General features: G+C 46.9%; 3 protein-coding genes across 3 annotated transcripts in view; 1 reads left to right on the top strand and 2 right to left on the bottom strand.

Annotated features, from left to right (window-relative positions):
• LOC141213601 (uncharacterized) overlaps positions 1-2,099 on the bottom strand; it is a 34,009-nt gene extending 31,910 nt beyond the window's left edge. The window contains exon 1 of the mRNA XM_073665209.1: positions 2,088-2,099. Within this exon, the coding sequence (XP_073521310.1) occupies positions 2,088-2,099 (12 nt within the window). The remainder of the gene's footprint in view (positions 1-2,087) is intronic.
• Positions 1-14,757, top strand: part of LOC141213618 (uncharacterized) — a 297,701-nt gene that overhangs the window by 220,988 nt on the left and 61,956 nt on the right. The gene's annotated exons all lie outside the window — the stretch shown is intronic.
• The window catches only part of LOC141213600 (gastrula zinc finger protein XlCGF66.1-like), a 46,977-nt gene continuing 34,769 nt past the window's right edge, over positions 2,550-14,757 (bottom strand). The window contains exons 2-4 of the mRNA XM_073665208.1: positions 3,072-3,217; positions 2,763-2,942; positions 2,550-2,681 (exon numbers count right to left, since the gene is read on the bottom strand). Of these exons, the coding sequence (XP_073521309.1) occupies positions 2,550-2,681; positions 2,763-2,942; positions 3,072-3,149 (390 nt within the window). The 5' untranslated portion in view covers positions 3,150-3,217. The remainder of the gene's footprint in view (positions 2,682-2,762; positions 2,943-3,071; positions 3,218-14,757) is intronic.

Below are 14,757 nucleotides of genomic sequence, written 5' to 3'. Positions count from 1 at the left end.
CTTCTGCAAATGGTGGGTCCCATCTCCTCTGGGATCTGCTCCTGCGACGTCTGCTTCTGTCACCAGTAGAGAAATTTTTACCGCACACTCATTCTGCAGACGGCGCTGGTGATGGAGGAGACGTCAGAACCAGAAGCTCTGGGAGGCACAGACTTAGTCCAGCCACTAAGATTAGGGTTGCTGGGTCCTGTAGTACTATCCAGTCTGGCAGTATGGTGTGTGCTGTCCAGCTGGAGTAATCTGCTCCCTGCTTCAGCCATTTGGAAAGCACCGCACCCTACTAAAGCTGGAAGCATATTGCTGGAAGCTGCCAGATACAGCCTTGTTCTCCTCTGGTTCAGTCCTCTGCGCTCAGCTCCCGGCTTGTGTATTTGTTTCCTGTTGTGACCTCGGCCCGTTTACTGACTACTCTTGTGTCTTCTGATTTTGTATTTTCTCTGCCCTCCTGGTTCTGACCCAACTACCTGAATATTCTTCTTCCCATCTCACTCCACAGAACAGCAGGTAACACCGTGGCCCAAGCCTAAGGATTTCTGTGTAAGAACAGATCCATGTAGTGGAGTTAAATAAGTGATGAGCAAGACGATCCCTGGGATCTAGAAAATGAAGTAGATAGCGCCAAGCCTGTTTGTGGTAGTCATCTTTTGAGCTGCCATGTGACCATGAACAGCGCCCCCAATACATTGTGTCTGCAAACTATTCCAGCAAAATCTGCATTCAAATAGCTAAATGGCGCTTCTTCTCTTCTTAACCTGCCATGTGCCCAGACAGTAGTGTACAACCATATATAGGGGATTGTCAGATTCAAGAGAAGTTAGAAAATAATTTGTAAGGTCCATTTGTTTCCTATTATCCTTTGTGAAGAATCTCAAAGTTATCACCACATAAAGTGACACGTTAGATTAGAAAAATGGGACCTGATTAAAACGCAAAACTGGCTGCGGGAAGGGGTTAAATCAGAGTATTTTGGGCACCAACTACTATAGTCAAAAACTGTAAGTATAGACAATAACATCTACTGAAATTATCAAACTCAACAGTCTCCATTAGTAAATAGTGAGTAACTAGTGGTGAAACCTCTCTGGGGTAATTAGAGTCTGGGGCTCGGTGGCTCTTGGGAATCTAAACTATCGTAAGGGACAATATTTTCTATCAGATGAGTTTCAAGAAGAAATATTAGACGTTCAAAGAGAACTTTTTATAATAGTGCAGAGATGAGGTGTCTAAAATTTAGATCTCGGACATTTGGAAAAAGCTATGGAGATCTTTTTTCAAAGACTAGCAGGGTGTAATGAGTCTCACATAAGTGAGGCCGGCCGATCCCACCACAACCTGTAAAAAAAAAGAAATTTTTTTATTCTATGTTAGATCCCCAACAACAATGTATATTTGGGGAGAGACCTCCAACAATAAACTGGAGTTTAGAGAAAGTATTAGTGCCCCCATTTCAGGAGAGATTGTGCAGTAATCTGAATTCCTTAGGATTGAAAACATAATGGAATTTATGACGTGGAGTGAATCCATGAAACCAGGGCTCGAGCCAACACATCTCCTGCAGGCGTGAATAAATGTATATTACAGCCATCAGCCACGCACAGCTTAGAGATATATCATGGCACAGGTGTAATGTTTTCTGTATAGTTTATCACAATCCTGTTTGAAGTTAGATTTAAAATAAATTTTAAAGTTTAGATAAAAGGAAACTCTGTTGTTATTGCATCATTACCCTTCGCTTTCTCTTACAGACCCATCATAATATTTTTCTTTAAGTGATTTTCTCACTAGTCAGCACATTCTACATACGCTGCCATTTGGCTTTATAGTTTACAGACCTGGGCAGGTAACGGTCAGCGTCTCCTAATCCCAGGGGGCAGGTGGATCCTCCAGGTTGTAAGTTCTACAGAAAAGGGCTTTCACAATTCACAAAGTCATTTGAACATTTTCAGATGGAGGAGAATGTTATGCTCTAGCAGCAAAATGCTGATCACACGATTGTGATACGGCCGGACTACACTACCAATATAGCAGCCACAGCCGGTGTCTGAGAAGACTATATGACCTCTCTGCATTTAGTGTTTACTACTCACCTGGGTAGTCATATGTAGGAATCTCCTCTTTACACCGCTCATCACCCCTCACATATGTCTCTGTAGTATTAATATGGGTCAGATCTTCACCCTGAAACAAATATTATAAAAGTCACAGACAGATGGAGAAGTCACATCTATGATCAGCTCTAATCCTGCCATCTCCACCGTTCTCATTACACAAGTAGAAAACATATAAAACTGGTGGATAAAACAAGACTGAACACAAGACCTTCACAGTCGTCTACACATCATAGGGGAGATCTCATGACACCTTCTCTCCATCTACCTGATGATCCTGAGGAACATTGGGATCTTCTTGTTTACAGTCCTGTGGAAGAAGAGGATGGGGACATCTCTCTGGTGTTGTCCTCTTACTGGATAGATCTGGAAGAAACACATACAGGGACTGAATTCATTCTTTACATACAGATAATTTTAGGCCGTGTGTATTCAGTCCTGTCAATTACCTGGTGATGTGAGGGGCTGGGGAACCTCCATCATGACGTCCTTGTACAGATCTTTGTGTCCTTTTAAATACTCCCACTCCTCCATGGAGAAATAGACAGCGACATCCTGACACCTTATAGGAACCTGACACATACAATGATATCATCATTCCCCAATCCCTTAATAGCGTACTGTATAATGTCCAAGCATTCCCAGCAGTGTCACCTCTCCAGTCAGCAGCTCAATCATCTTGTAGGTGAGTTCTAGGATCTTCTGGTCATTGATGTCCTCATGTATGAAGGGATGAGGTGGAGGCCCCGTGATTGGGCTCAGGGGTCTTCTCCATTCCTCAGACATAGGGTCCTGACAGCGCTCACTAGAGGTCTTCTTCACTACTGTGTAATCCTGATAATGGAGAAACGCCTTAATAAATCTCAGTACAGACATTTCCAGAGTCCTCACCTCTCCAGTTCTGCCCATCTGTTATTCCCATAGATAAGAATGATGTAATGTGACGCCATCAGAATCTCTCACCTCTCCAGTAAGTCGGAAGAGGATCTCTAGGGTGAGGTGTAATATCCTCTCCGCCATCTTGTGTCTGTCCATATCCATCCTTGATGGGTAAAATCAGGAAAATGCTCTTCTATAAAAGAACTGAGAGGATCCAAAATTGTAGAGACCTGAATGAGAAGAAGATGAGCCGACGTAACATCATAAAAATCCTGTGTAATAATACAATTACTGGAGACAATAAGGGAAATATATGAGGAGATATATTATTTTACAGTATCTAGTTTTCTTCTTTACATCTAGTAATAAAACCTATATATTTTAGGCCACAGACAACAAGCAGTTTCTTCCTTGGAGTCTGTAGCTGAACACGTTTCTCAAAGACTCATCTTCCTTATTGCTAATTCTCATCTCATTTACCGACACTAGAATCGGCATTAGCAATACTGCAGGAGATATTCATTACACGTAACATGAGGAATAAATACTTCATGATGAAGACGACATCTTCATCTTCTTCTACGGCTCTGTAAATATATTTGGCCAGAGTCCATCACTGACTACATCTCCACCGGCCGTCTATATGAATGTTTCCCGTCTTTCCTGGTCTGTAATCTTCTATCTCGTTAGATCTTATGTCTCATTCACACATAGAAGTTTGAGGCATTTAGAAAACCTTTTTTATTTTCACAAACACCTCGGACAGAAATTATTTGATACCAAAGTCTCCATGTACAGTGTTTTATGGAGTTTATTTCTGGCCTTAGACTTTCCTATATTACAAGAAAAACACCAGAAAAAAAACAGATATTAAAATGTTTCAAAAGAAAATTGGTACCAACAATTCTTGTAAAAAGAAAAAAACATGCAAAAATAAATTTTCTTATTTTTTAATACGTTAAACATTTAAGAAAAACAAAAAACCTCTTTTGGGCACCAGAACATAGATGTTCACCGCAGGGATGGCACAAGTGCGGCGGAAACACAAACCCTGGCAGTTTAACCACTTGCTGCTGACAAAAACAAACATGGCATCTAAGAAGGTTTGGTAGAGTTTTGCTGAAAGCCCCTTCTCCCCCAAGGTCTTGATAATATGGGGCAGTCTAGTTACAACGATACCATGGTAGTTTAACCACTTGCTACTGTCAAAAGCAAACATGGCATCTAATAAGGTTTGACAGAGTTGGGCTAAATGCCCCTCCTTCCCCAAGTACTCGATTGTTTGGGGCTACTTAGTTACTATAATACTTAAATGCCTAATAATGGTGTCTGGGCCTGCAATGTACAAAAGTCTATTAGGTCGGGCCTTTTACAAGGTCAAACCTGGCCTAAACAAGTTAGATAACAGAGTGTCTGACAAAATGTTCTCTTGAGAAAAAGTTAGTGTGAGATACATTCTTTCTTTCTCTTCCCATAGAACTTATGTTATGCAAGGAGTGATAATAACATGATTTTAAAGCAAGCCGACAAAATGGAGTTGCTCTAGCATGAGTATCAATATGTCCTTTACACTTTTAACGCCCCCATACACATTAGACAAAAGTTGCATGAAAGCACTGATTTCGGGGGTTTGGTCGACTATATAATGTATTTGGGGGCCTCCCGACAGATGATGTCAGGGCAGAGAAGGATCTGGCATCCTGAATTTCAGAGGCTAATCCGTTTGTTCTTCCTGTACATAATCCTCCGCTAGAGGAGTCTGGAGGTGACTCTCTCATACAGACCAGAAGAAAGCTGGAATATTTGTGTGTATGGTGGAGTCTGGAGAGATAGCCGTCTGCCAAATGACTGTTCAGTCAACACTTATCTCATGTGTATGGGGCCGTTAGTATTACACTCACAGGCAGTGATAATACACGGCACTACAGTAGTACAGTGCATTATCTGAGCAATCAGAGGCTTGTATGTTGTATGATCGCACTAATGAGAGTTGTTTAAAAAAAGTTTTAAAAAAAAGTTTAACATGAAAAAAAATAGATCAGTTTTAGCAACAAGAAAAATCGGTCACTATACAGACTCACTGCACAATATTGGTTGAGTCACTTCCATAACAACTTTACTATATTCTATTATCCTATAGACATCCTATACACAGTGGAGTAGACTGAAATCACAGCTCCAAATATAAAACATAAATATAACCATATATACATAACCTGGACCAGATGGTATGGAGATGAATGAGGGAGACCAAAGTACAAAAATAAGCTTTACTGTACAAGAACTTGATATACATCAGATAGCAGGCACAACACTTCATGGATGCTTCTTTTGTATTATGCAGAGTCAAGAACCGGTTACACGTGTCGGTACTTAACTTTTGTTACAAGCTACAACAGTCCAGCAAATCATTATAAGTAGGTCCATCATCCCCTGTGGTAACCTCAGCTCCCAGCTGATTTGTGAGTACCGTTCATAAGCGATAAATATAAATATATATATATATACATATATATATATATATATATATATATATATATATATATATATATATATATATATATATATACACACACACACACACACACACACACACACACACACACACACACACACAGTACAGTACAGACCAAAAGTTTGGACACACCTTCTCATTTAAAGATTTTTCTGTATTTTCATGACTATGAAAATTGTACATTCACACTGAAGGCATCAAAACTATGAATTAACACATGTGGAATTATATACTTAACAAAAAAGTGTGAAACAACTGAAAATATGTCTTATATTCTAGGTTCTTCAAAGTAGCCACCTTTTGCTTTGATGACTGCTTTGCACACTCTTGGCATTCTCTTGATGGTGTGTCCAAACTTTTGGTCTGTACTGCATATACAACACGGCTGCAAGGACAGTGCACGCACACTCAGCTCTGCTACATATGCACATTTATATGTTATATAATAATAATAATTTTTATTTATATAGCGCCAACATATTCCGCAGCAAACTTTTGGTCTGTACTGTATGTATATATTATATATATTTATATATATATATATATATATATACACACACACACACACACATACACTGTGGCTGGTGGGGGAGCGGCAGCGTAGCGGGGCACAGGAGGCAGGAGCCACCTACTGTAGACTACACTGTGCTCGCTGCTAAAGAAAATGAATATTCGCTGCTTCCCACGCCCATGGATGTGGGGAGCAGTGAATATTCATTCTCCTTAATAGCTCTCACAATGTTACCGCAGCACGGCTCGGCGGTCACGTGTGCTCACTATTAAAGAGAATGAATATTGCTGTGGCATTTCATCTTCAGTTCTTCGTAGGAGAACTCATGTCCCAGTTTGGCGACACTGTAGTTTCCTCTCCAGACAATTGTTTGCTTAAATTCTGTTAGTCTAAGATAAGGAATCGTCCATATCATTTCCCTTCCGCTGACATCCCCACTATCATCATGGGTCACTTCAACATCCCCATTGACACTTCCCTCTCATCTGCCTCTAAGCTTCTATCTCTCACTTCCTCTTTCGGCCTCGCTCAATGGTCCTCCACAGACACACTCAAAGATGTCCACACTCTGGACCTCATCTTCACCCGCCTCTGTTCCCTATCTAACCTCTCTAACTCACCTCTCCTTCTTTCTGACCACAACCTACTTATATTCTCTTCCCTCTCCTCTCGAGGTGCTCAATCCCCACTCCACAAACCTGCACACCCTCGCAGAAATCTTAAACACCTTGATCTACATTCACTTTCAGAGTCTCTTCTCCCTCTTGCAAACATAAGCTCCTTACACAATGCAGATGCTGCCGCTTTATATAACACCACTATATCTGCATCTCCCAAATTGGCTTCCCCTCTCAGACATACCAAAGCTCACAAAGCACAGCAGCCTGACTAAAGAACTGAGGCGGGCTTCCAGAGTTGCTGAGCAGAGATGGAAAAGATCCCACTCCAAAGAGCACTTCATTGCACTACTTTCAAGTCCACACTCACTGCAGCAAAGCAAACATACTGCTCATCTCTCATAGCTTCCCTGTCTCACAACCCTAAAAAGCTATTCACCACTTTCAATTCTCTCCTCCATCCCCCAGCACATCCTTCCTCTCCAATCATCTCAGCTGAAGACTTTGCCTCATTCTTCAAGCAGAAGATTGATAACATCAGAGAAAGCTTTGGCCGACAACCCCCACAGCCCCTGCTCATATCTACTCAGTCCTCCTCCTCCAAAACCAGCTTTTCCGCCATCACGGAAGATCAACTTTCCGCTCTACTCTCAAGATCACATCTGACCACAATGACTGCTCATTCTCCCTAGTCCCGCAAGCTTGCTGCCCCGGGGTAACCTTGGACTCTGATCTCTCCTTCAAACCACATATCCAAACCCTTTACACTTCCTGCCGACTCCAACTCAAAAATATTTTCCGGATCAGTACATTCCTTACTTAATAATCTGCAAAAACCATAGTCCATGCCCTCATCATCTCCCGCCTCGACTACTGCAACCTCCTGCTCTGTGTGGCCTCTGTTCTAACACTCTCGCACCTCTCCAATTTATACTAAACTCTGCTGCCTGACTAATCCACCTGTTACCTCGCTATTCGCTAGCCTCTCCCCTCTGTCAATCCCTTCACTGGTTCCCCATTACCCAGAGACTCCAGTACAAAGCCCTACCCATGACATACAAAGCCATCCACAACCTGTCTCCTCCATACATCTGTGACCTAGTCTCCCAGTACTTACCTACACACAACCTTCAATCCTCACAAGATCTCCTTCTCTACTCCACTCTATGCTCTTTGTCTCTGTTTTGCTCTCGCCTTGGAATCCAGATTCCCACTGCTATTATATCTTTGTTTTCCTTCAGAACGTACCATCTGATGTCGTTGACGCGCCCCCTGGGCCATGTTGTTAGGGATACCCGGAGCCGGATCAGATGGGGGTTGTAGTCTCCGAGTGGCTGTGACCCGGTCCGTGCCCAGGGTGTCAAACTCAGTGTGCGGCAGTCCTTGCAGATGTTCTTAGTGTCGACTACGCCACCCGTTGATTTGCGGTCAAAAGGCCGCCGCTGCAGGATGGTCCGCTGAGGCTGGTGGTGTGTGTGCAGCTGTGGTAGTATAACCCCCAACGGGAGGGGTATAGCCTCAGGGGGTCAGACGTGGAGGATGGTGGTTGTGAAGGTGCAGCAAGGAGACTCCGAGGCATGAAATGCAGTTTCAGGGTTTTTACTCACTGGTGTTGCTCGGGTCACTCTGTACAGCAGTGACCACCCAAGCCGTGCTGCGTCCACCAGGTGCGGGACTCTGTCAACTCCCGGGCAATTCCTGAGTATGGTCCTGAGCTCCCTTCTTCTCTCTCTCTCTCTGGCCGTTCCCACCAGGGATCCACCTGTGTCCGGCTCCCTCGGGTCTCTTGTTGGTTGAACCTTCCCTGGCTTCCCTGACCCTATGCTCGGTGTGCCATTCTGGTGGATTTGGTGAGGGTCGTGGCAGATCCTGCCCACGACCTCCGGTTCCTGGCTAAGGTTTGCTTTGGCCTCCACCAGCTTGGGATCCGGTACCCTTTTGCCGACCCTTCACCCTTTTGTCCTTATTCTGGGATCTTGGGGTCCCCTCTCGTCCTGCTCCTCTGGGTCCCTCTTCCTTCTCCTCTCCTGGAGTTACTGCTGACTCTCTGACTGACTGACTGACCCTGTCCTAAGATGGTGCCCACCTTATATACTCCCTCTATGTGTGAGCTCAGGTGACCAGCACCCAATGAGCTCCTACATTTACCCAGACTACTCCCCCTATCTGCCCCTACACTACTGGGATGTTCCACCCCCCTCCCACTCCAGCCAGGGACAGACGCTGTCGTACCTGCACATAAACTGGTGGGAGTACCGTTGATCTGTCCCCCGGAAATGGGATGTATGTAGTGCATGCAGCTTTCTAGCTCAGTTCCATACTCCATCCTTACCCGGGAGTGGAATACCACACCTCTGGCTTGAGGTGTAATACCCCTGTAGCAGCCGAGTCCTCAGGGTGCTACATTCCCCCCTGGTAAATCACAGCACGTCCTTCCAAAAACATACAATTTTTTTTCAAAACATCATAAACATATAAAACACTAGATATATCATAAAACTTTTCATATTAAACTTTTCATATTAAACATTCTTGTTCCTCCGGCCACGGTGCAACTTGTGACCGGGTATAGTGCAACAGTCTCCTGTAGAAAAAACACAGTTTCCTATAAAACCGGTAGGGGGCGCCTTAGAAAGCGCAACTATATACAAGGGAAGGTATGGCCGCTCTCAGTCCTCGACCAGTGGGGAAAAGGGAAGGAATGACCGCTCTCAGTCCTCGGTCAGTGGGAAAAAGGAATGGCTGTTCACAGTCCTCAGCCTGTTAAGGGATAGGGACACACGGGTATTCACTTGCTGGTCCCGACGGGGACTACACTTTGGTAGCAACAGTTTTTGTACCCACACGGGTAACTATTTACATATTCTATTTACAGTTCATCAGTGGCGGTGTGCTCTTGGCTGAGGGTAATCTTTAGACCCGTCCGGGTCCTCTTGATCCTCCTCACCCCGTAGCTCCTTCTCAGTAAGTCTATGCAAGTGCAGGGCATACGGGCCCTTGGCGCACTGATGCCGGGTGAAGGTGACCTCATCACCCAGGTATAGGTCACGACCTCTGTGTCCCTCCGGCAGATGACTTTCAACGTCTCTGCGGGTGACAAAGACGTCGCCGGGGGTCTTGTGGTTCCGGATGAAACCCCACCCGTGCTCCAACTGGAATTTTATTACAGTCCCGCTGGCACGGGGACCGTGGGCAGCACGGGGGTTTCTGCGGGCTCGGCTCTTCTGCTCGGCGCTCTTCACTTGGAGCCGCTCCTCGCGGACCCGCCTCTCTCGTCGCTCTCTAGCAAAAACCTCCAATTGTTGCTGGCAGCACTCCGCACGCTGGGCTGCGGCTGCCCGGGTCTCCTCGGTGAACCCGATGAGGTCTTCTCCGGTGGGGTCCCACGCAAACTGCGCTTCCTCCAACGAGAGTGGGGTGATCTTGGCGGGCGCCGGAGCCGGGATCAGGGGCTCATCCAGGGGTCTTTCTTTCCGGAGTCGGGGATGGTGGAACTCCGGTGGCCACACAAAGGGCTGCCCATCCGGGCATGTGTGCTGGGCTAATAGGTCTTCACCCAGGTGTGGCGCTGTGGACGTTGAGGGCGCTGTTGTGGTGGCGGTGCCCGGGTTCACCAGGCCTTGCGACCAGGCCTGGGGCACCCTGAATGTAAAGGGCACCGTGAAGACGGCGGCGCCCGGGGTTACCTGGCCCAGTGACCAGGCCGGTGGCTCAGTGGAGGTAGAGGGCGCTGTTGGCACTGCGGCGCCCGGGGGCACTCGGCCTTGCGACCAGGCCGGTGGCGTCTCCTGCTTGGCCGCGCTCTGGATCGAGGCGTGTGACGTCACAGGGGGCGTGGCCGCGGCTCCGGCCGCTTGAGGCCTAGCTTGGAGCGATGACGCAGCGGCTACGGGAACGGTAAGTGGGGCTTCGGGCTCTGCGATGGGGAGCTGGGGCAGGTTTACGGCTTCTGGGCACGGGATATTGTCGTCCCCATTACCTGCCTTCATCTCTTCGGCTCCCTCCGCGGCGTCGTCTCCGGCCGTCGTCCCTCCTTCGCCGTCCTCAGAGGTGGACTTGCTCCTCGCTGCGGGTGGCATGCTTAGCTGGCAGGCTCCAGCCTGCAGGGCCATCTCTCGGGTCCATGCGGCCAGTACGTCCCGCTGCACTCGGGCCATCCTCTGAGCCAAGCCCTCCAGTGCGGTCTGTGCACGCTCCCGGTCTCGGGGGAGCTGTGCCAGGATCTCCACCAGGCCTTCTGGGGTTGTCGCTTGCAACAGGCTCCTGACCACTGGGTCGGTGCTGCCTGCCTCTCCCTCCATCTCCGGGTACGGCTCCTCCAGACTCCTCCAGGCTGCTCCCATCTTCTTCCTTTTGTTCTGTATCCGCCCACATTGGGGGTCGTCCTGGGGCAACTTTGTGATTGCCAGTTCCAGGGGCAGTTCCCTCACGCTGATGGACATATCAATCATCACAGTCTCTGCTGGTGGGGGCGGTTTCCACTTTTGGCGCCATTTCCGATCCTGGCCCACGATGGGAGGTGGCCTCTTGCCATCCTCTGGCACGCCCATAATGGCGTCCGCTCTGCCAAGGCGGGAAATCTTCTCAGATGGCGGGAACCGCTTCCCAGTGGTGGGAAACACTGCAGATGGCGGGAAAAGACTGCAGATGACGGGCAAATGGCGGGAACTGATCCGAGATGGCGTCCGATGGCGGGGACCCTCTGGAATTGGCGGGAGACTTCGTTTTGAGGTAAATGCGAATTTTTCTTCAGGCACGCAGTACCCGGTTGTTGCGGGCACGTGATCCTGCCGACTACACCAAAGTTGACGCGCCCCCTGGGCCATGTTGTTAGGGATACCCGGAGCCGGATCAGATGGGGGTTGTAGTCTCCGAGTGGCTGTGACCCGGTCCGTGCCCAGGGTGTCAAACTCAGTGTGCGGCAGTCCTTGCAGATGTTCTTAGTGTCGACTACGCCACCCGTTGATTTGCGGTCAAAAGGCCGCCGCTGCAGGATGGTCCGCTGAGGCTGGTGGTGTGTGTGCAGCTGTGGTAGTATAACCCCCAATGGGAGGGGTATAGCCTCAGGGGGTCAGACGTGGAGGATGGTGGTTGTGAAGGTGCAGCAAGGAGACTCCGAGGCATGAAATGCAGTTTCAGGGTTTTTACTCACTGGTGTTGCTCGGGTCACTCTGTACAGCAGTGACCACCCAAGCCGTGCTGCGTCCACCAGGTGCGGGACTCGGTCAACTCCCGGGCAATTCCTGAGTATGGTCCTGAGCTCCCTTCTTCTCTCTCTCTCTCTGGCCGTTCCCACCAGGGATCCACCTGTGTCCGGCTCCCTCGGGTCTCTTGTTGGTTGAACCTTCCCTGACCCTATGCTCGGTGTGCCATTCTGGTGGATTTGGTGAGGGTCGTGGCAGATCCTGCCCACGACCTCCGGTTCCTGGCTAAGGTTTGCTTTGGCCTCCGCCAGCTTGGGATCCGGTACCCTTTTGCCGACCCTTCACCCTTTTGTCCTTATTCTGGGATCTTGGGGTCCCCTCTCGTCCTGCTCCTCTGGGTCCCTCTTCCTTCTCCTCTCCTGGAGTTACTGCTGACTCTCTGACTGACTGACTGACCCTGTCCTAAGATGGTGCCCACCTTATATACTCCCTCTATGTGTGAGCTCAGGTGACCAGCACCCAATGAGCTCCTACATTTACCCAGACTACTCCCCCTATCTGCCCCTACACTACTGGGATGTTCCACCCCCCTCCCACTCCAGCCAGGGACAGACGCTGTCGTACCTGCACATAAACTGGTGGGAGTACCGTTGATCTGTCCCCCGGAAATGGGATGTATGTAGTGCATGCAGCCTTCTAGCTCAGTTCCATACTCCATCCTTACCCGGGAGTGGAATACCACACCTCTGGCTTGAGGTGTAATACCCCTGTAGCAGCCGAGTCCTCAGGGTGCTACATCTACCTTTGGGCACACAACACCATATCAATTCAAGTCACCAGGTAGACCAAAAATTGGTATTTCTCACTTAATTTTCCCTATCTGACTCATCACCAGGAAATTGTTCTCCTGTATGCCCATGTAGCTCAGAATGAGGCTCCTACAAAGTATAATGGCCCCCACACAGTATGATGGCCCCCACAGCCCCTCATAGAGTATTATGGCCACAATAGCCTGCTAAACAAAATGAGGACACGCACTCAATATGGAGGCCATTAAAGTCCATCAAAGCACCCAACACAGTTTAACGGCCCCCAGCAGCCACCCACTCTCTATGAGAGCCCCAACAGCCCTTCACTTAATATGATGCCACCATAATTCCTTAAGAAAAAAAACACACACACACACACACACACACACACACACACACCTCAACCAACCCCGTTCCTGGGTGCACTGCTCCGGTCTGTGCAGTGTGAGTACTGAGGCTCCATACTACAGGTGTAATGTAGTGACATCATTCTGCCTGCAGTGCACAGAGACTCAGATTCACAGGCGAAGGCTGAATGATGGATAAGTGAGCTTTCGACTTCCTGATTCATTATCGTATTCAATGGTATTACCGTCACAGGAATGTGGATGTAGCTGAAATTTTGATGATTGGGAAGGAGAGGGTGCCCATTGCTGACCCGCACCGAGCACTCTCAATTCACAGGCATTATAGTGGCCACATGGGCTGCCACTATGGATGATATGCCCCTGCCTATCCAACTATTGTGTGGTAAATATCTTATAGGTTCTGGGTTCATTAGTATCTGCACCAAGAATGGTGCTGAGTTTTTATTAATTGCCATGGGGTAGTCGGTGAGATGGGTGGTACAAAATTGTGTGTCTAATGGGTAGTACTGTGGGAAACCCTCCGCCCCCCAAATTAAAATATATGCACTAAAAACTGGACTAACATATATATACTTAAAACTACAAGCTGAATGGCTTACCCTATCCTGTACCTAAACAAAGCTGTTACAGCCTAAGTGTGGAGTTTGGCACCCCTAAGAGACGACAATGGCATCCCCACTCACCGGTGGCTGTCCCTCAGAAGCCCTAGATAACCCTGATACATATACATACATATATAATATATATATATATATATATATATATATATATATAATATATATATATATATATATATATATATATATATATACACATACATACATACATATATACATATATATATATATATATATATCTCAAACAATACACTGATACATTAAATAGGACCACGTATGTCTCAAGGTATATGTAAAGGAAAGGGTATGGTACTCATCAGAGAATGTTTCAATAATCCGCCTCAACGTGTTTCCCCAACAGCTTCATCAGGAGGCTTGATACAAGGATGTTAATTCATGATGTTCAGCATAGTGTGCCTAACAGCCAGGTGTCCATGTTTAAATATCCCAAAACCCCTCCCCAGACTAGGAGAACCATTCCCTTTCCTAGAAGTGAATTGTCATAGGATATACAGAATGGAGTCTGTCTACAATAATGTACTGCGCTTGAGCTTCTTCTCATGCGCGAGAGGTCCGATAATGTCCATCTCCTAGTGTGCATGTCCGGAAGTGACTAGCTATAAAGTTTAACGGCAGATAAACTGATTGCTGCCACGCTACTCGTATCCTTCACTGCGCATGACCGTAGTTATGCATTCCACGCCGGAGAGCATCTAGGGTAATTTTTGGCGATTGTGCATGTCCGGACGTGCCGGAGTGCATATTGAATCTGGATTGCATTCCTCCCATATAGAAAAGTCCTGTCTCTGAGATCAGCGTCATGGGAGACTAAAAACAAGTATTGCACACCCTCCCATCATGAAATAAGCATGTAGATCTACTTTATCACTACATAAAATATGGGATGAGAGCCCACAGTATATTCCTAAATGGCCAAATTTGACCCCCATTACATAATTGGAGATATACAATGATCACCACACTTGTTAATTACTAAATAGTATATGTGTAGGATATAACTGATAAGAAATAATTCTGATATAGAAGCTCAGATCTCTTGATGAAGTAAAACAGTATGTGACCCTCATTCACTGGGAACTGAGTAGAAATGGGTAGAGCATAAAACCCAAAAATGTAATTCAGAATATGGATGTATTCACACAAACAGGCATAGGAAATTTGCTCATCG

This window comes from Phyllobates terribilis, unplaced genomic scaffold (assembly GCF_046119375.1).
Source record: "Phyllobates terribilis strain yellow unplaced genomic scaffold, ASM4611937v1 Scaffold_200__1_contigs__length_3551848, whole genome shotgun sequence".
NCBI lineage: Eukaryota > Metazoa > Chordata > Amphibia > Anura > Dendrobatidae > Phyllobates > Phyllobates terribilis.
Note: the sequence above shows the minus strand (reverse complement) of the source record. Positions and strands in the feature narration are given on the sequence as shown.